Source organism: Thunnus albacares, chromosome 10 (assembly GCF_914725855.1).
Source record: "Thunnus albacares chromosome 10, fThuAlb1.1, whole genome shotgun sequence".
Taxonomy (NCBI): Eukaryota; Metazoa; Chordata; class Actinopteri; order Scombriformes; family Scombridae; genus Thunnus; species Thunnus albacares.
In genome coordinates, this window is record NC_058115.1 from 26,645,243 (window position 1) to 26,666,638 (window position 21,396).

At 39.8% G+C, this 21,396-nt stretch overlaps 2 protein-coding genes across 3 annotated transcripts in view; one reads left to right on the forward strand and one right to left on the reverse strand.

Moving 5' to 3' along the window:
- The window catches only part of pdgfc (platelet derived growth factor c), a 50,725-nt gene that overhangs the window by 13,592 nt on the left and 15,737 nt on the right, over window positions 1-21,396 (reverse strand). For both annotated transcript variants that reach the window (XM_044364145.1, XM_044364144.1), the window contains exon 2: window positions 5,999-6,191. In XM_044364145.1, the coding sequence (XP_044220080.1) occupies window positions 5,999-6,191 (193 nt within the window). The remainder of the gene's footprint in view (window positions 1-5,998; window positions 6,192-21,396) is intronic.
- glrbb (glycine receptor, beta b) overlaps window positions 15,418-21,396 on the forward strand; it is a 57,626-nt gene continuing 51,647 nt past the window's right edge. Inside the window, exons 1-2 of the mRNA XM_044364141.1 lie at window positions 15,418-15,725; window positions 16,154-19,649. The gene's annotated coding sequence lies outside the window, so the exon portion shown is untranslated. The remainder of the gene's footprint in view (window positions 15,726-16,153; window positions 19,650-21,396) is intronic.

The window sequence follows — 21,396 nt, forward strand, 5'->3', positions numbered from 1 at the left end:
CCACAGCTGAGGTGGAAGCACGTCATGGTGTGGTCAGACAACACCACTGTGGAGGATTACCTCAACAGACAGGGGGTGTCAGATCCCTGGTCCTGCATAGGGTAGACTCACAGGTCAGTCTAAACGCTTTGCTCATAGAGACTGAAGACGAGTCTTTAGGAGGGCCCTTCATATTGGGGCAGTGACATGCAGTTCACAATGGAGGAGAATGGGGGGGAGAGCATCATTTCTCGGAATGTGTTGTTGACAAAATGTAAGAGGTGTAAGTTTGTTAGTGGTTGTTCTCACTGCGGTTCAAGCAACTACCATATATTTAGAAATCCCCAGACTTCGGTAAGTGGAGATCTCCAACTGTCTGGTATCACGAGACTATGTACAGGGTGGCGGTGACTGTCCTGACCTGGGCAGATCACCACCTCTGCTCTGAGAGCCTGCCACATTCTGGGGTCTCTCAACACAGGGGAGGACTTGTTGTCCAGGGTGATCCACTCCAGGAGGAGTGGGGCCGCTCCTTGAGCTGCTGTAGTCTCCATGATTCAGAATGCGCATGCCCCCTCTACCTCAAGGGCTTACTCATTAGTGGGTATTTGCGGACTGGTGTGAAGCCAGGGGCCTCCCCTTGAAGGGTATCTTGGATATCCTGCAGGGTTTATTCGACAGTGGTCGCACCGTATCCACCTTTGGGGTGTTTGTGATGGCAATTACGGTGGGCCATAATGGTCTACATCGCTTCACCACCAGGAACTACCCCTTGGTGAAGCACTTCCTATGAGGGGCCCACAGGCTGAGGCCTCCCACTCATCACTCATCTGGACCTCCAGACAGTGCTGGACTGCCTAGCAGGTCCACCTTTTGAACCTCTGGATCAGGCAAACCTAGAGGTGCTGTCTATCACGATGGCGCTCCTCTTAGCCCTGGCATCAGCTAAGAGGGTAGGCGAATTGTCCGCATTGTTGATGCACCCCTCCTGCTTGTCTTTCAGTGATGATAGGGGGTCGGTGGACCTTTGACCAAATTCGGCCTTCAGGCCTAAGGTCATCACCTCCTCGTTCAGGTTGAGGATTATTCGCTTGAAGGCTTTCTTCCTCCCTCCTCACACAGACAGGAAAGAAGAGCGTCTTCACACTTTGTGCCCTGTGCGTGTGCTCAGATATTATGTGAAGTGCACAGTGGCCTTCAGGAAGACATACCAGCTATTGCCATGGCGGTCGGACTCAGGGAGCCTCTTGCTCACTGGATCAGTGATGCGATCTGAGGGGACATCGTCTGGAACGGACTAAGATGTTTTTTGTGTGGGTTTGGACTAGTGTTGGTTCAGGCCCAGCTGGGGCCACATCTTATCCTTACATCCTTCACTTCAGGTTTTGACCAACAGCGAAACCCATTAGTGGGCAGAGCATAGAAATAGTTGTTACCTGGATGTAACTCCAGTTCTATGAGTACCACAACTACAAGCCCAATAATGAAGTCCGTTAGAGGGCTACACATGTACTCATAGAACTAGAATTACATCCAGGTAACTACTATATATTTCTGACTATAAAAATAACAATCACTGAATAAAATGCAGGAGCTGTTGCTGGCTGAAAATGAAATATTATAAGTGGAAAAATTTCTTTGCATTCTTTAAAACAATACTGGTTTTGACATGATGGTTTAACAGATTTCATGGATCAACTGTCATGTAATTCACTCACACAAATGATAATATACATTTCAGTTGAGAAAAACATAAATAAAATCATCATTTCTATCAGTGCGCTAAATATTTCTTGTTTGTTGTGGTGATCAAACTTTGTGACCCTATAATTATGTGACAGTCTCTCCCTCCACTGGTCACCTTGCCAACCCATAATACTGGTAAACATTATGAGGTGGAGAAGCATATGGCCATGCTCCAGACTCCTTTGGTGTGCCAAGGCTAACATCAATCAACCTCAGCACTTAAGACACGCAGAAGTTCAGGAGTTCAGTCTTTATTATTTATACCTGTGTGTGTAACCAGTGGCTTCACTGCATTCAATAAAGCCTTGTTTTACTGACTCTTCACAGTCTGGGATTAATCACTTTGCCATTTGCATCAACAGGCACGCTAACCTCTCAGTCAGTGCTGCCAATTCGGATATTTGGATTTCAAGGACATTGTTTACATTTTGCACAGGCTTGACAGATTCAGTTCAAGCTGGTTTCAATAAAACAACATGGAGGGACACGAGCAAGACTAAAAATGGATTTTTCTGTGATGTTAAATAAACTGAAGGGGAGGGGTGTCGATAACTTTACTGACTCTGCTGCCTTTGATTTGGAAAGTTATACAGGAAGTTTGTCAGCAGTACAAACAAACTTATTGGGAAAGGTTAAACTGAAATTGTACTTCTGCAAAAGGGTATATTCACAGATTTCATGTCATGTTTAAATGTGCAAATGGTAGATAAACTAGTTGATGCATAAAACATTTATTTATTTAAATGCAAACCAGACTAACATGAATATAAAAATGATTTTGGAAAAGGATGAGACATCAGTTTAGCTTCTTGGTGCCTTCTCGATGGAGGTCAGTGGAGAGGGAAGCTTTGCTCACTAAAAATCATCCTTCAGACAGCTCCAGAGCTTTGACAGATGGCTCATCAATAATGCAGGATGCCCTGATCATTACACATCGCCATGTGTTCAGAATCACCATGTCAAACAGCGGTTTCTCAGATTTACAAATGCACTGACATATATACCAAACTGTTGTACAGTCACAGTGAAGAGAATCCAAGCAACAAAGACATTTTATATACAGCACAAACAGATAGGATTACTTCCCTGTACACTGCAAGGAAAATGTGTTCAGTACTCACAAATCCCTCTCCTACATAGTTTGCAGATTAGTAGCACAAACACTGTTTTTTAGTCCTCTCCTTTCAGACTAAAGACAGTATAAATACATAGAGTATAAATGCCTTTCTGAGAACAGTCCTGTCTGTGAGCCGTCAAGCACGACTCTGCTGCCATGCCAACCGGCAGCAAGACCAATCCCTCTCCAATATGCCTCTCCTCCAGTGGATTTGGTAAGAATGCTTTTCATCGTGCCACAGACAAACAGAATAGCAGATGAGCATCTCAACTACACAGCCTCTCTCTCATCTTAGCAAAGACTTCTCGCTCCAGGCTTGCTACCAGAGTCAAACGTGTCTCCCACTGTTGTTTGTTTTATCCCAGGCCATTGCTGTGAATCACTGGACAGGAGATTACAGGCTTGTTTATTTGCATCACATTGTGCAGCAACACAAGGGTAAGAGCAGTATATCAATAACATTATGTATGAATGTTTTTTTTGCTGTAACACCATTGGAATGAAGGTCTAAAGGGAAATACTGTGAATAAATTTTTAAACACACATGAAAGATAAAGTAGATATGCAGACTAGGCCAGAGGCTTATGTATGTGAGAGTGTGTGTGGGGGGACAGAGAGTGTGTGTGCGCATGTACTAAAAGAGGGAGAAGGAAAGAGGACGAGAGAAAAGACAAGTACTGTAGATAGACTTGTGAATTTGTGTCTGTTTCTGCTTGTGATTGCATGCTGCATTCATCTGTCTGCCAACCCTGCCAAGAGTGTGTATCTTGGGATCCAATCAAAACCTGTTGGGCCTCAGTTGGGGTGGTGAAGAGAATGAAAAATGCAGGAGCTGGAGTGGTAGACGTGGCGATGACTTGAATGACCCTGGAAAAGGATGTTGTTATTGTCTCTCGCCCCTCTCCCTGAGGACGCTGACTAGTGCAGTCTTGTAAAAGCAGGACGGCACAAAAGTTGTCAGTCTGCACCCTGCCCCACTGTGGAACTTTCCCTCACGGGGTTTCGACAGCAACACTAACCTCATTCGTCAACAGGCACCTGGCCCACCAAAGAGGCGTGCTGGGGGGCTCGGATTACCTGCTCTCACATACTGTGTCTTAGTTTTTCTTATAAGCAACAACCAGTAAAAAATAGATACAGGCAGTACACTGTGCAACAGAACCATGAATTCTGGATGGCGATACATTACAGCAAATTACCGTATTTCCTCAAATAGTGGCCGGGGCCTTTATTTACCTCAACTGCAGAGGATACTAGGCCTTTATTGGAAGCAGGTTTACATTAGAGAGAGGCCTTTGTTTCTAATTTTCTCTGTTTGAAAAGTATATTTTTGCATATTTTAGTATGAAGGTTCCTTGTTTTCTGATCTGCTTCCGTTTACTCTGTTAAATTATTTTTACTGCATTACCGGTAATTATGGTAATCCACTTACTCTGACATGCAGAACAATAATTCTAGCACTTGAGTTCCACCTGGAATGTTTTGGCAGTGCACCACTTAGCAGTTGCATGTTGGTAGCATGCTCATGGATGCTCGCTGGCTTAGCCAAGTTACCCTGGTTACCCTGGCTACCCATGCTCATGTAGTGTCGCTGCTGTCAATATTATTAAAATATACGCTGTTATCCCCGTATTTAAATGATATCGCATCTCCTCCATCCCCCTCCCCTCTCTGTGACAGTCAGTTAGAGGGCTATGCAACTCATAGAACTGGAGTTACATCCAGCTAACTACCTTATGCTTAACTGGCATGCACATTATATAACAGGCACCAGGAGTTTATCCACCCTTTTTTTTTCCCCGGCCTGTTTTTGGGGCTGGCCTTTATTTGTTTGTGTCGATCATGCCCCTGGCCAGTATGAAAAACCCAGCTTTTAATAGACTATCGTCTTTTATTTGAGGAAATATGGTAAATCAAACCCAGTCTCTCGACCAAAATCAGCACCAGAATCATAAACAACTCACTAATCAATGAAACTGACACTGCAACAGAAGTATAATGAATGCCTCATCTTCCTTTCATTTTAGGTTATTTCTTATAAGGTACATTCATCTAGTGCTACCATGTCCAACATCTAAGCCTTGTCAGTGCTGTCGAGAACTGTAATTCGCTTTGTCATCCATTAGGGGGCTCTCCAGGAATGATTAGCGAGGTCACCCTCCCCCAGCTCTTCTCCACCTTCCCCCGACTGGGCTCCTCCATGCTAACCAGTCAGTTGTGATATATTGACAGCAGGGCACTGAGCATAATGCACAGAGGGTAAATTGATCGTTGGGGCTTGGGATCCCTGTTTAAATTGAAAGGCAGCAGAGACAAACCCAGGCAGTAATGAAAGTGGGCTCCTCAATAAAATAGAGGATGTACTGTATGTATGCCAATCAGAAGTGTTTTTCGAGCAATCACGTGAGCAGCTTAAAATATCAATTAAATCAAGTAAAACATGCTGGTCTGTACCACGTCACCACAGTGTCTTGGGCAAAACAAATCACTCTGCTGCTGGGTTTTCAATATTCACAAGCTGTCATGGCAGACCAAAGGCAATTTCACAAATGGCCACACTCTGACTCTAAATCTTTAAAGATGGTCTAGAACACAGGCAGGACACGTCCTTACCTCCACCCAACACGTATCTGACATACCAACCGAGGAAGCCCCCATTTAATGAGAGCTGGCCAGGCGAGCAGAGGAAACTCTTAATGAAACACTGTATACTTCTGCAGGAGGTTATCCTTTTACAAATATGATGGACAAGATTGTCTTTCAGGCAAAAATGCATGGACCACTGAAAGTATACCCTAAGCCAATTCAGTGAGGGGGATCCTGGTAGAAAAATTATCCACTCATCCCTGTGCATCTCTGGTGCATGCTAACCCTTTAGCTCACATTACAATGGAAGGAAAGGAAAGAAAGGACAGGTACATATTCCAAAATAATACGATACAAAATTATAGCCTAATATTCAGAAATACTGTATAACAAATTTAAAGTTCATGTCATGTTGTTGAATTCCCTGACAGTCTGTTAGCATAGAGAAACATTGATAACCACTGGGTCATTGTCACCATGAATTAAATGTATTCTTCCTTTACAAGGCTAAGAATATTTAGATCTGCTTGTATTTATAAGGAGACATCATAGAATCGAGTATGTTCTTACTTGCATAGTCCATCTTCGGGGTCCTCTAGACCAAACCTCTCATCAAAGGTGAGCTGGATCTTCATGTTGCTTGATGCCACTAGTCTCCAGACCAACACGGTATTCCTGGGATAAGCTTGTGGGAAGTCTGGGCTGTGCACCATTCCCTCTCCAGATACTGTTATTATCTTCTCCTGTTGGGATTCTTGCACTCCTAAAAGAGAAAACAACAACAACAAAACAAACAAACAAACAAATAAATCAATGTTTTGCATTTTTTTTTGATTTAACAGAAATTTGATTGGTTCAAAGATATTCAGTTAACCCACAGAGATCAATCACCATGATTTGACTTTAGAGGGATTTGTCGAGGGAGGCAAAGCTTACAACAGGAAGGAGGTAGTATATCCAGGTGCTCAGTATAAATGGTGAAAGCAGTGTTTTGACCATAGATGATCTTCACTGTCTCTCCGACTCAGTTTTGCTTACTTTTGTGTTGTGATACAATGTCTTGACTCCATGAACCTAAAACATTAGCTCAATCAGCAGAGCACTTCCAAGCAAACACTGCCAGAGGATTTTACCAAAGCTCCTCTCATAAAGCCATCAATGCCCATTGGGACCAGTGACTGCAGGGTTTTAATCACACTGACGAAGCGTGTCACTCAGTCCCCCAGGGCTCAATCAGACCCTGTCACCTTCAGGAGAAAAATTGCCAGGATACTTCCACCTGAGCCTCAACAAACACCACAATGACAACACCCTGAAGTCATTGTGATCACACAACCCTTTTTAATTCATCAGGTCAAAATAATAGATCAAATGATAATATGTGAGAGGAGATGAGAAGAGGATTTTTATATTTTAAGTTATCAAAATTGATAAAATGATTATTTAGGATAAACGTAGCATTGATTTATCATATTTAAAATAACTTATGGTGCAGAGCACACAGCATAATAGTCATTAACAATTGTCCATTAATACAACATTTGTGGAAATTCACTTATTTGTCTTACAAAGAGTAGATTAGTTTCATCCTGGCTTAGCTTAGCACAAAAGCAGGGAGTTAACAACTAATCTTTTTTTTTATATAAGTGAGAAATTATGCCTTTAAGTAACTCCCAAACGGTCTTGTTTCTTGTTAGCAAACGGGTTGGCAAACAAGTGCTCAGAATTTTAAAAGTGTGCCAAGGTGCCAAGGACACAGGTCTTGTAGACCATGCTATTAGTCAGAAAATGTGTGAGCTAACAGATTTTTGAACTGCATCATCTTGTTTTCTATTTCTATACATGTTAAATATGCAACAGTTAAATACTTCAGCTGTAGAGTTGAGCGTGCACTTTTGACAGAGCTAAGCTAACCTTTTCCCTCTGCGTACAGTCTTTGCGCTAAGCTAGGCTAAACCTGCCATGCGCTATGTTTGCAATGAATGTACAAATGAAAGTGACAATGATCCTCTAAAATCACTCTTGGTTTGACAGAGAATAAGGAAAATTCACAAAATGTTGTATCTACATTTAAGAGAGCAGCAAAATCTTCCTGGTTTGTCCCATAAAGGAATTTTGCACTCTAAAGCAAAAAGAAATTATTTGGATTGCAGTATGGAGGCCGGCGGACAAGGCTACAAAACATTGCGCTTGACTTTTTTTTTTCTTTTTCTAAACAATGTGGTGATGTTTTGGAGTTAAAATCCTACATGTGGCATCTATCAGCACTAAGGAGTTTGGGATGACACAAATTGACAGCACAGCAATATAGGCTACTAATAACAAGTCTGACTCAACATACTGCTATAAGTATAAACATGCGGTGTTGAAATTTTGATGACATTCTTTCTTAGATGATTTCAGACTATCCCCAGCCTTTCCTCAGTTTGTTTAAGTGGTATTTAGTTTTGTACCACTGATGATCATTCAGTATTCACAAGCCAATCCAATATATCTACACGTCAGAGGAGCCAGCAGGGGTTTAATGTGCTCAGGAGACGGAGTGTGCTGCTGGAGGTTTGTTCATTAAACGGATGAGTAACCATTTCCCCAGTGCAACTTGTTTGGACAAATTTATATTTGAAATACATTTTGAGCCTGATTACTCTTTATTTTGCCATAAATTTGATTTAAGGATGTGATTCATGCCCAGCAGTGTGATTCATGCTGGGGTTTTTTGCTCGCAATAGAAACAAAAACACAGATCACGCAGATCAAGTCTGTGCCAGGTGCTCACCCTAATTCAGTTCCACACCAACTCTGAGTTGCTCAGGATGGTTCCAAGGACAACAACTCTGTCTGAAGGAGTGGTCACTGAAAATATGTGAGTGAAACCAATGACAGCTGGGTTCTGTCTGTATTTCACTGGCAATACCCATTCTGGCAATTCAAAGTCAATAACAATTTGAACAGAATTGTTGAATGAAAGCACATTCACTAAGTGAAGTATTAAACATTCAATATTTGGTAATATATTTGCTCTAACAACAAGAGAATGTTGAGAATAAGAGAATGAATGGGGAAGTTTTGAATTTAATTAATAGATTTTTTTTATTTGCAGCAACAGTCCAACATTTTGATCTACATGAAATCTGTACTCACACCAAAAGTTGGTATATGATACTTCTGCATTTTGTGCTTGCCTTTCACTTTGTTTAGGTCTTAGTTTTTGACTGGAAGGTCAATCTGTAATCCAATGAAAACCAGCATTTTTTATCAAGATGCAACCCAACAGCCACACTTTTCCTCCTGGCATCTGACTGATGCTGTCTATCAACGTAAGTCGATAAAACTTAAATGACACCTTTTTTTAAAAAAAAAACAATTACTTCAGATTAGAGATATCACTTTGATGTTTTCATTTGGGTTTGGTGGTGAGCCAGGTGGGAAAAGAATGAATGACGTGCCAGATCCAAAGAAAAACATAGCCCAGGCATGATTTCTCAATGAACAGGCTCTTTCACAACTGTGTGAAGACCTGGCCTCAAGTGCAAACTCTCATCAAATATGGGTACTTTTTTAGAGCAAATCAAACTGTTATTTCAGTCAAACATGTATTTCTTGCGGATTGAAAACAGACATTTTATGTAGCATTGGATTGAAAAGTAAGCCCATTGAACCCATATTTCTTGGTCTAGGAATCTTTTAGGACTACACCTTTCAGGGTTAATAACAGCATGATCAGTTTTGTTCCTGCAGTCAATATTTCTTTGATGTCTTTTCTCAAATTATTGAAAAAAAAAGCTGCTTGCCCTTTTAATCTGCGATGCAAGTAGCGGCAACACACTAGGTTTGATTGACTGTTGCTGGCTCAGAAGGAAACAAGCCGATAGTTTTCATACTATTAAAGCTTGGCTCTCCATCACAATGACATGTTTTTAATTACATCCCCATTACTGTGGGCTCTAACACACAGGCTCATAACCTACATAATTAATAATGATGAAAAACCATGATTCTTTAATATGACTCCAGATGTGCTGTATTGCATGTGTGACAGTAGGTGCACATATGTTATTAATAAGTAACCAAAAAAACAAAAATAAAACATCAACAACAAAAACGTGCACAACTATAAATAGATATTTACTTTTTGGGGCTTTCCCTGTACATAATTCTTTTCGAAAGTCTGCTAAATGTTGACAGGACTGCCTCTTTATTAAGAGTGTAATTAAAAGGAGCATGTGAAAGGAAAATCTGAGCCTGCTGTTGCAGAGAAAGGGAAAAGAAGGAAAAAAAAACTCTTGACATCAAAGCATTAGGTCCTGATGAAAAGGTATTCCCGAGATCTGCCTGGATGAAATCATACTTAATCCAAAAAGTCTGCAAATATCCTGCTTAATCCTTACACACTCATCACAAGTAATTGCAGTGTGTGGGGGAACAATGTGTTTGCATTCCTGTTCGGTTCAGGTCTTTGTGCATGAAGCTCAAGAATAAACTGTGCAAGTGATTCTTCACTATGGATCTTTTGTACGCTTGCATCAAAGCAGAAACTCCTCTAAAGTGAGCTCTTTCAGGGTATATCAGCTGAAAACCAATATATGATTGAAGAAACATCCACAAGGTCACAAGCCAGCCTTATTCCTTTTTTTCTCCTGAAGCTTTTCTTTATCTATGTAATAAACAATACTGTCTTTTCATGCTTCTTTCTTCAACTTTCCCACTGATATCCTCCCTCTCTGATTTATCCTCCATGCACTGTAAAATGCACAGACACGCTACCACTCGGGCCAGATTCTGGGCGTAACTTTGACTTGAAAATGACCTCACTCTCGGGGTTAACCAATGTCATCTAATGATCAGAGAAGCAGTCCCCTAGAGTGAATTACCTCAAACATGACTTTTCCTTGACCTACTTTTTTCCTCTGTGAGGAAAGTAGAGCCGACTATTAAGGGAGGAAGTGACTCTGAATAAATAGGAGCCTATACAGTGCAGCCATTGTGCTTTGTTCACACGTTAGTGGGTGAACCATTCATGCTGTTAAACATTAACCTTTCCCCTGCCAAAACAAAACTGGAGAAGGATGGACATATGCACACTGTTACATTAGGGCACATTACAGCCCTTCAACATGAATCAAAGCAGCTAATAAACTATTAACACTACTACTAGTAGTAATGATAATAATAAGGAGAAGGAGGAGAAGAAGAAATGAGTAATATACAAATTAATATAAATATACAAGATTGCAAAGTTCAGGGGATACAGCACATTAGAAGATGTACACACAACCAAATTCCACCCCCCTCCCCCCACACACACACATAAAGCCGATGCACCTAAACATGCTGTCACGCAGAAACATTACATACATGCATGCCCAGATGCATTAATAAATGTTAGATGCCTCCAAGCAAAGATTAACTAATGAGAACAGCCCGTTTGTTCAGACTGCAGCATGTTTCTCATAAAAACGGAGAGGGAGGAATGAAAACCACTCATTCTTACCTCTGTTAGGCTCACTAAATTCATCTTTCTTCACATGATATCATTACAGTCTCTTGCTAAAGCAGCCCTTTGCTTTGGAGTTTATCTGGTGGTCACACTGACTGATATAGTCAACATAATTTTGGCTTTCTTTTGTAAAACCAGCAACATTTTGGCCCTGCTACTATCCAGATCTGAGAAAGGAGTAAATATTTCTGGCTGCTTCAAATATGAGGTTGGCCAAATGATTATTTTCACACATTATGGTCTAAAGATTGTACTAACACTACACTGTGTTCTCCCAGCAACGTCATGCATCAAGAATAACCAGTCATGACAGCCATTTCCTGTCCAGTAATCGACAGCCGAGTCACTGTGACACTAAATCCAAATTGTTTTTAATTTCAGCTCTGTTACCTGCTGATCAAAATGAATGAAAGCCCCTAAGCGACAGAGTTGAAGCAGCTTTGGTCAGGTGATGAAACTGTACCTAACAATGCATTCCCCCCTTTTTTTTTACTACATGGGTTTCAGGTCCGATGCAATCACTCCAACATCTGTTGCTTATTAAGACTGTGCAGTGGTTACTACAGGTGCAGTAAATTCCCGACCCTGCTTATTGCTTTTGGGTTTACAGTCAGTCGGGTAAAAAAGGGCTGAAATATGCCATGGGAATCTTTCATACCATTAAAAATAATTTGGCTGTGTGGGACTCAGTTCTGTAGCGATTTTAATCTGCCAGGCATATGCTCCTGTGTTACGGTCTAAAGAGGAGGTAGAGCAGGTTTGACACCCAAAGTCAGAGGAGCGGTTGCTGAGATAAGGGCTGAAAGACTAACCCCAAAAGACACTTGTTTGAACAACCTGATGGATGCCTGTATGTTGAATTGGAAAATACAATACACTGACATATCCATTTGCACTCTATGTTAAGATCCTGTGGAGGACTATTTTTTCAGTGCAGGTACGTAGTATAATTTTCTGTAGCCTTCTTTATCAGTATCTGTATGATGTGCATGCACTGTGTTGATAATAATATACAAAAATAAGACATTATTCACTTTGAGAGTAGCCTGATCACGGACATTGACCAAGACATCATTTCAGTGCTTCTGTGGTTCACAAGTAATATCTCTGGTGTTTGATATTATGTGTCATAAAAGCTAACACAACTCTCAGACATGAAGGTTATGCAATTGCAGTTGGGCCTCAAGCCTCTAGATGGCTCACCAAAACTAATTGTGCTGTTACCCACAACGACAACAAAACCACAAATGCCCCACAGCACGAAATGTAGTCACAATATAAATATTATCCATTAATGGTTTTTAAATGAATTCAAATGAATTCAAATTAAGTTGAACAATAGAAAATATCCTTTTAGCCCGCATCACATCAACAAGATGTGTCATGAAGGAGGATAGCGGTTCCACTGTGTGTGATGGGACGCATGACAAATATGTTACATCACCAGTCATGGAGGACATAAGAGCATGATAGAAAGGTTGCTGAGACTTATGAAGATCCATTAAGACAGACAGTAGCAGGGCTGCCAGACAAGCTTTTTTCCTCCTCATGTTTTTTTTTTTAAATCAACAGAAATGGGAGGAAAAAAAGCAAAACATCACACTAATAATCTTGTATTTGCTGTCCAGAGTATATTGTAGCTCCTCCTTCTGTCTAGTTCACTCTCCAAACTTCTTGAACTTCAAGTCCTGTCATCAACAGGTGGAAAATTATGACCCATGAAAGCTCTTTAAGTAAAGAGTCAAAGGTCACAAGAAATGCAATCAGTCCCAGCACTGAAAGCACTGAGTCCCTTGGTTCCACTATGTCGTAACATAATAATGCAATACTTTATTGATCCATGCAATGAAAAGCTCAACTCTCTTGCCCGTCTCATTACAGGGAGGCGAGACCAGTGATCCTGGGAAGGGGGAAGGGTGATAATAATGTGCTCAAGAACATTTTAGCAGGGCAGATAATTTCCAGCAGGGTGCTGAACCCAGGGGTCATCTGACTGAGGGGTGGTCTCTCTCTTTCTCTGAGAGTAGGTCAACCTGGCTGAGTGGGCAGGAGGGACATCTGTTGACACCTGCTGCAGAGGCAAAGCAAAACATTTGCAGATCATATCAGATGGCCCAACCTGATACCACCAGTTTGTGTGTGTGTGTGTATATTCTGCAGCTTTCCCACATAAGGTCCAACATTGGTAACCCTTCCTTTTACAGTTCCCTTTTATAGTATTTACCTGGTAAATATATGGTAAATTATAATATATTTCTGGGTAATTACCACTGGTAATAAGTAGGTAAATAGGCTACAGAGAAACTACAGCTGAAATACTAAGAAAAAACAACTCAACTCAACCAAGCACTGTATAGTTTTGACTGTTTTAGTTTGGTAATAACTCAGATATAATGACAGTAATAACATGACAATTTAAACTGAAACTGTAAACTGAAAAGTAAACTGAAACTGTACTGTAAAAGAAAGCAATGCTAAATCCCATGGTATTACAAAGTCCTTACCACATCCTTTCATCAAAATGGATGGTTTCCCTTCCCATGCAATATAGACAAACTTTTACCACATGTTCCATAGTGTTACTAACTTAAACAGGAAATTTTATTGAATAAGTATGCTGAAACTGGAGAACTGTCATAAACGTGATAATACAACAGTATGTACCAACACAAAGCTTAAATTGTTGTTACCATGTAAATATATAACTATTATACACTTAATAGAAACTGAGTTCAAACAGAGTCCCTACTGTAGCACTTGTATTCAATGCTATGATACTTTGTTTACCTGGTCTCTGAGGAGTAAATACGTAAAAACTGAGCGGTTAATGAAACAGTTGGCAGGTTTATTACAGTGCATTAAATATTTCTCTTACAGTTTACAAAAATTGAAAAACCCAAAATGAAATGCCCTTAATCTCTCTCTCTTTCTTTCCCTTAAATGTCTCTCTATCCAGGTAGGATAAATTGGTGTGTGCTGATCATTCCTTATCTGGCAATTTTCTGCAAATCTGTTATGTCAATCTTGTAGAATGGAATCTGAAGCAGCTGGCCGTTTCCAGGTTTCCCTCAGGTTGTTTCACCACTGGGACCGACTTGCCATCATGGCTACAAATCCAGCGTCATCAAAAAAACATTCTGCACATAAAGTGTAGAATAAATCAATCATACAGTCTACTTTCAAATGAGATCTCATCCATTTCCTCAAAACTCAATTTCACAACCCTATTGGGATTTTTCTTATAATTTTATAATATTCCACCAAAAATTAACTTCATCTGGTATAAGTGAAGCAAGGCATTGCTCATATAAATGAAATACATTTCTCACGTCTCTCATATATAATTATAATTCCTTTTAAAAGGATCCGACAAAGCAGAATAACTTTTACAGAAATTAGACTTGCATAACTATATTTAACATATTATCATACAGCCAATAAAAATAAATTTGGGCACACCATATTCATCCAAAATACTTTGTAATACTGTTCAAAATACTGTTCAAAAGACTCCAATTGGTTTCAGCTTAATTTTACACAAATTAACTGAATTGCTCATATTCCCTTAAGCTAGCAAGATGCTATGCTATTAACTGTGCCACTAGAGCAGGCTTATTCAACTCACTGGAGTTTCCAGAGTAAGAAAAAAAAACACAATGCAACTCCCTTGGCATACGTGACAAAGCAATTCTAAAACTTCAAGAAACAAGATTGATTTCTGATGATGTTGCTGCACTTGTTGCTTTCTTATTTATCAAGCAGAGTTTTTAGCTATGTAGTGTCACACGCTTCCTTCTGTCTGAAGAGAGACAGAAAGAGAAAGAGCTGATGGGATGCACTGAGGGTCAAAACAGCCTGACGCCAAGGGGCTGAAAAACAAAGCCAACATGGAAGTGCCAAAAACTGCAATTCCTCGAATGGCCACTTGAAGCTGGCTCCAAAAGCAAGTCAATCCCCACAGATCCCTAAGTTAAAATTCCCAATTTTACAGCAGAAATAAACATGTTTACAGCCTGGTACATAAGACGGTTTTGGTTGCTAATTTCCCCATTTATGACAACTGCACAGGGGGTGAATTTTTATATAACTTACCCCTTTAAATTTTATTTATGTTTAAAGTTATGCATAATTAAGGGTGTGGCTGCTTTGAGTTACAAGCGGGTGTTGTCACAGGCAAGTCACTAACGTATCCATTGCATAACCCCAGATTCATAGAGTATAGGCGTAGCCATAGCCGTCGCTATTTCATTGTGTTCTCAGTTCATGAAAGTTCATTGTAACATTTTGGCCACCTAAAAAGTCTTGTTCAGCATTTGGTTGTACTACCCTAAGCAGTCAGATGTTTTTTTCCAGTAAGTACATTTTGTTTTGATGGTTTTAAACCTGTTTTTTCACTAGCGAAAATTAGCATTAGCATTAGCATTAGCACAATTAATCATAGACTGTACACCATGCTAACCAAGCTAGCAGAGAGAGAGAGAGAGAGAGAGAGAGAGAGAGAGAGAGAGAGAGAGAGAGGTTTATATCCTCCCAAGTGAATGTGAACTGTGTGTAGATGCAACAGTAAGGTTTGTGATTGTGTGTGTTAGTGACCTGGCCACGCTCTCGTAGCTGCAGCAGGTGGGCGAGCAGGAGCAAAGGGAAGGGGGGGCATTTATCAGCCCTCTCAGTGGCTGTAGGAAAAGCGATGCACGCTGAGAGTCAAGTTGACAGCAGTTTTCTTCGGATCGATCTGCAGCACCGCTCCAGTTTATGACAAAAAGAGTTCATGACATGGAATGTCATCTGCCAAAGTGGCTAGTAAGAGTGACTGTGTAACACGCCACTGCCAAACTCTACCCCCATTTGGCGGGTGGGTGGGTGCTAATATGTTGAATGTAGTTATGCTAGTCTAATTTCTGTAAATGTTATTCTGCTTTGTCAGATCCTGTTTAATGGGATTATGATTTTATATGAAAGATTTGAGAAATGTATTTCATTTATATGGGCATTGCCTTGCTTTACTGATACCAGATGAAGTTGATTTTGGTGGAATACTATAAAATCATAAGAAAAATCACTAAACAATAGGGTTGTGAAATTGAGTTTTGAGGAAGGGATAAGATCTCATTTGAAAGTAGACGGTAAGATGATTCATCTGATTTATTCTGTACTATACATGCAGACATTGTTTGTTTGTTTGTTTGATTGTTTTTTGATATCTTGTCTTGATGTTTTTTGATTTGTAGCTCAAAGTTCCCAGTCCCAGTGGTGAAACATCCTGAGGAAAACCTGGAAGCGATGTGGCCAGCTGCTTCGGATTCCATTCTACAGGATTGACACAACGGATTTGCAGAAAATTGCCAGATAAGGAAAAATCATCACACACCAATTTATCCTACCTGGATAGAGAGACATTTAAGGAAAAGAAAGAGAGACACTAGGGACTTTTACAGTACAGTTTCAGTTTACTTACTCTGTAAATTGTAATGTCTTACTTAGTAACGTTGCAGACCATACATGGTAGAAGTTTGTGTTTATTGCGCGGCCAATAGGATAACCAGGTACAAACGATAAGGTAGATAAGGTAGTTAAGCCAGATAAGCCTGGTAATACCATGGAAACACACAAGGCTTCCTTTTACAGTACAGTTTCAGCTTAAATCTGATAAACTGGGTGTAGCCATGAACAATAACTATATAAGAAAAAGTAATTTATTGGAAAGTACTATCTTAATTTCTAGATAGTACATAATTAAACTTGGGCTGTTGCCAACATAAACCTTGGATAACTACAATTTTAACTTGAATAAATGGGCAATAGAGGAGGTGTTTCTATAAACTGGGAAGTACACAATTATATCTAAGTCATTACCAAGCTAAAACGTTCACAACTACACTGTGCTAAGTTGAGTTGATGAGTAATAGTGGAGGTTTTTCTTAGTATTTCAGCTCTAGTTGGTCTGTATTTACCTACTTATTACCAGTGTTTAATCACATAATATAATATATATATATAATCACATAATATACTGTAATTTACCATATATTTACCAGGTAAATACTTAATTAAAGTAATTAGGGGACAGATAAAGGAAGGGTTACCCTTACACTTGAGTAAGATATATTTTTGTGCATATACTGTATGTCTAATATGGGCATATGTTATATCAGACAAACACAGAGTAATAAAGAATTGAGCAAAGGGATATTAAACATATCTAATTCATACATAAGTGTGTGAAACAGCTCCAGGAACATCTCTAAGAACAACAAGGGTTTGCGGACCGTGCATCAACACATGCCTTGTATGTTATTACAAAATGGTTAAGAACACGAATTATCTGTATACTAATTGCTAAAACAGTATATAGTACTCTGAAGATTAATACATAGTGTAAAATTGATAGTTTGGATAAAGTGTGAAGTTGAGACACAGCTCTTGTCTTTCTGTGTCAGGAAACATCAACTTTATATTAACATACAACACAACTATGAAAACTAAACATGATGAGCCTTAAAACTTAGCTCAGAGTTGCTAGAAAACAATTAAAATAAAAACCAAGATCCAGTAAATATTTCCATAAAAATAGCCTGCACTGAAAAATCTAAGAAGCCCTCAAGCCCATGGAGGATTTAACTTCCATTACTGCTTTGAAATGTACCCTTGATGCAATGCATAAAAGTGTTATCTGAGAAATGACTACAAATTGTGATAAGGTTTTCTAAAGCCACAGCTGCAGGCTGTTAATGATAGTGATTGCGCAGTAGTGTGCAAGCACATGTGACGTTGTGTGAAAAGCAGACACACCAAAGCTAAACTGAAGTAGTTCAACCCCTTGGGCTTCGGCCCGTCCAGTGACTGAACCTTGTCACCACACAACGGCTTCTCCTCAGGTTACAATGGTTCCCCGCCCCTGAATGATTTTTTTTGGAGCCTCTAATTAGTGCTCACATTTGTGTTTGGCATCCAGAAAGGAAGATTGAGTGTCAGTCTTTTTACTACAGCCGCTGACCCTCTGGAATTCTGTATCTGAGCCCCTGAGCCTGGATTTAGACATGATATCACCTCCAAAATAAGTCATCAAGTGAGGAATAAATCCATCCAATTTCAGTTTGTCTCCTTTTCATTCATGAAATAAAGTGCACCAACAATTCAAAGCAAAGTTACTGTCTCTCTTATTTAAAGAGATATCTTAAAATGATTGCTTTTTTAAAAAAAATAAATACCTGTCTTGTTACTCTCTATTTGCTATTTTGACAAAATTGCTGGTAGCATCAATTTGTCTGGAATTAAAAAAAGAAAAAAGAGAAAAAGGAAAAAGAGTGCTAGCTACCAAAACTTAAAGAAAAGTACGGCACAAATAGAAAATTTCAAGGACAATGACGTACCACAGATATTCACTGACTTATGATCTCTGAGAGTTACAGTGTAAAAGCACTATAGTAATAACAAAAAATAGTGTTACAAAGAGAACCAAAACAATTGCCAATGCCTAGAATGATGAGCAAGAATTTTAATAAATTGTATGTCCAGATGACATACATTATATAGGCCTAGGATTTTCTGTTTCCTTCCTTTCAAATTTCAATCAAGACCTGGACCTTCATTAATGCAGGTCGCCCCATATCAACCTTAATTTCCTTGCCAGCTGTCAAACTCAGAATATTGTTAAGTGGTTGGACTGATAGTTTAGCACAAATTTAAAGTAAAAAGGCTGCAAGATGTTTTGCAAAAAAACACTGGGAGACGGGCCGAACCTCCCCTTCTGGCTAGAAACCAGGCGTTGACAGATGAACCACGTCTTTTTTAAACTCCTCTCCACAGCTGTGGACAGCAGCTCCAGGCTGCTTTGTAGTCACATCTGTGAGCTGGACAGCTGGATGTTTGGAGAAAATTACAGTTTGATCTGTGGCGAACCAGATTGAAAGACAGCTTTGCAGTACCAGATCCAGACACTGAGATTAGGACTGATCAAAGATCCAGGTTTTGCAATGAATGTAGCTGAGAGGATTGATAGCTGATCACAATCCACTTTGTAGTTCTCTGGCTCCGAGACAGAAACACTCAAATCTGCAATGAACAGCTTGGAAGACGTCAATCATCTTTTCAACTACTGATTTCTAAATTTGCTCTGGGACCGCACATATCTGTGCTGGAACCTCAGAGATGCCTAGGTTGCAACTTGAATAATGGCTGCATTCATACACTAAGTGAATTTGTCATCACACATCTTCCTCCCCTTGTCCTGTTACTTTAATCTTATATCATGAAAATCCAAATAACATAGACCTCCCAATTCCCAGTGTACTAAATTTCCTGACATATGTCATCCTCTTAAAATGTTAAAACATTATAGCCACTGAGAAATAGCCATCTAAACATAACAAATGTTTGAAATTCCAAAAAATCATGCAATTTACATGGAAAACATAACCTCTGAACAACCATTTAAGAAGCCTGGAGCAAGCAAATCTGGGTAAAGCCTTCAAAGGTCTGATGAGATTTTCAGCTGTGGCAAATTGAATGATTAATCCAAAGCAGCAGACAAGGAGACAAGTAAAAGAACATTTTAATTGTGACAGTTTAAGAATAAAATTCTCTGGTCTATGGCTCTGTTTCCAGATACAGATCGATTTCTTTAAGCGGATTGCCCTGGATCTCTAATTACTGCCACCCCACCAAGCCCTCCTAACCTTTTGGCCCAGCTGTCTAGAGAAGAGGAGCTGCAGTGCAGAACCCAGTGTAATGAAAGTATATTCCTTTCAACCTCTATTTACCCAGGGAGGGTTTGCTGAGCACAACTGCTCTTTTCCTGTAACATGCTGCTCTCACTTACACAGATACAGGCCTGTTGCTACCCACTACAGCCTCAGTTTTTTTGCTTTGGTCAAAAGAAAAGTGACAGTAGTTGTTGAAAGAGGTGAGGAGCATGTCTAATTCATTGCCCTAAAATCCTCACAGTATTCAAATTGACGACCCCTTGGTCAACAGCTTGCCTCCCCAACAATTCAGCTGCCACCATCCAAACTGCCCAGTCCACTGCTTTCCACCATTTATGACAAAACCAGATGCATGCCCTACAAATCCAGGAGAACAACGTCTATGCATACATCTCAGCACAACAACTTGCCAGAGGGCTGGCTTTGCTAAACCAAGCAAGTTTGTACCTGGATCTTCAGAATTGACATGAGTAGCAATTTGAGGATTAGAAAAAGGGAAAATTGATGTTTCTGAGGGGAAACGTCTGTAGGCGAGGGCAGTGACTTAGTGTCTGCAGGTTAATTCCCATAAGAGGGGAATACAATTATTGTATAATTGCAATGTTGCTCACAGAGAGGCTCTCTATGGATCCATTCATCCAAGTGTTTCCAAAGGATTTGTATTTCAATCACTATGGCGGTGCTGTTTAACGAAATACACTGGAGTGTATAAAGTTTTGAAAAGCTGATTTACTTCCAGAAAGATTCTCTGAAACTGAAAGTTGTCCTCTCTCTGCCTCTTTACCTTTACTGTTCTTAGCAGTGTTATCAAATATATGAACGGTATATGGTTATAAAAATATTATGCCCGCACAATGTCAGCACAAAATCTGCAGCTGTAGTTGAAAGAGGAAAGTGATTATGATTTGCTCACATTTAGTTAAAAATATTAAATTAGTTACTCTCCACATGCAAATGTACTGTAACTCATCCGCCATCAGTCCCTTACTGCACAGGGTGAACTTCATTAAGTCTCTTTAAGCACTTGAACTACATGTAACCTGTGCTTGAACTTCAATCACCTTTGCTTCTAACCATATGCACACTTCACCATGACTAATATCTTCTGAGCACTGCTGTGATGTCACCAAACTCAGTGGGTGTCATTTTTATGCGCTTGTTTGGGGAATGGTTTTGAGAAATGCCAAGTAAATGGAAACGCTAAGCACTTAGCAACCAGTTTTCCTTTTTTATAGTTTACACAGGTCATTAAGCCTGTGACTGTCCACTGTTTGACAAAAGGCCTCCCAGCACTCCTTTCCTCTCATCTCCCTGACTGCTCATAAAAAAGCCTTTCCATCATCTGTGTCCATTTCCCTCCAAACTATTTGATGCAATCCTCATCACAGAAACGTAAACTAAAATGGAAGCACACAGCCAGCCTTTAAAAGCCTTATTTTATCTTTGGAAACAATAAATATTAATGAGGATGCATTTAAGGAACAATAGCTGTAATAACCTACTGAGATAAATATTTAAAAACAGATGCATCTCTCTCCAGTGCTAGTAGAAAGTGGATATGTACATCTGGGTAAACACTTCTTACTAGTACCTCACAATTCAATTCCTGAACTAAACAATCAATAGCTGCAGACTAAGTGGCAACCTGTAATTATCATGTATATGAAGAACTGGTAGTTTCTAATAAATCACACATTTACTACTGATTAGCCAATTGTTGGGTAATGATTTGGAGAGAGATGCTCTATATTAGACCCACAAGAAATAAT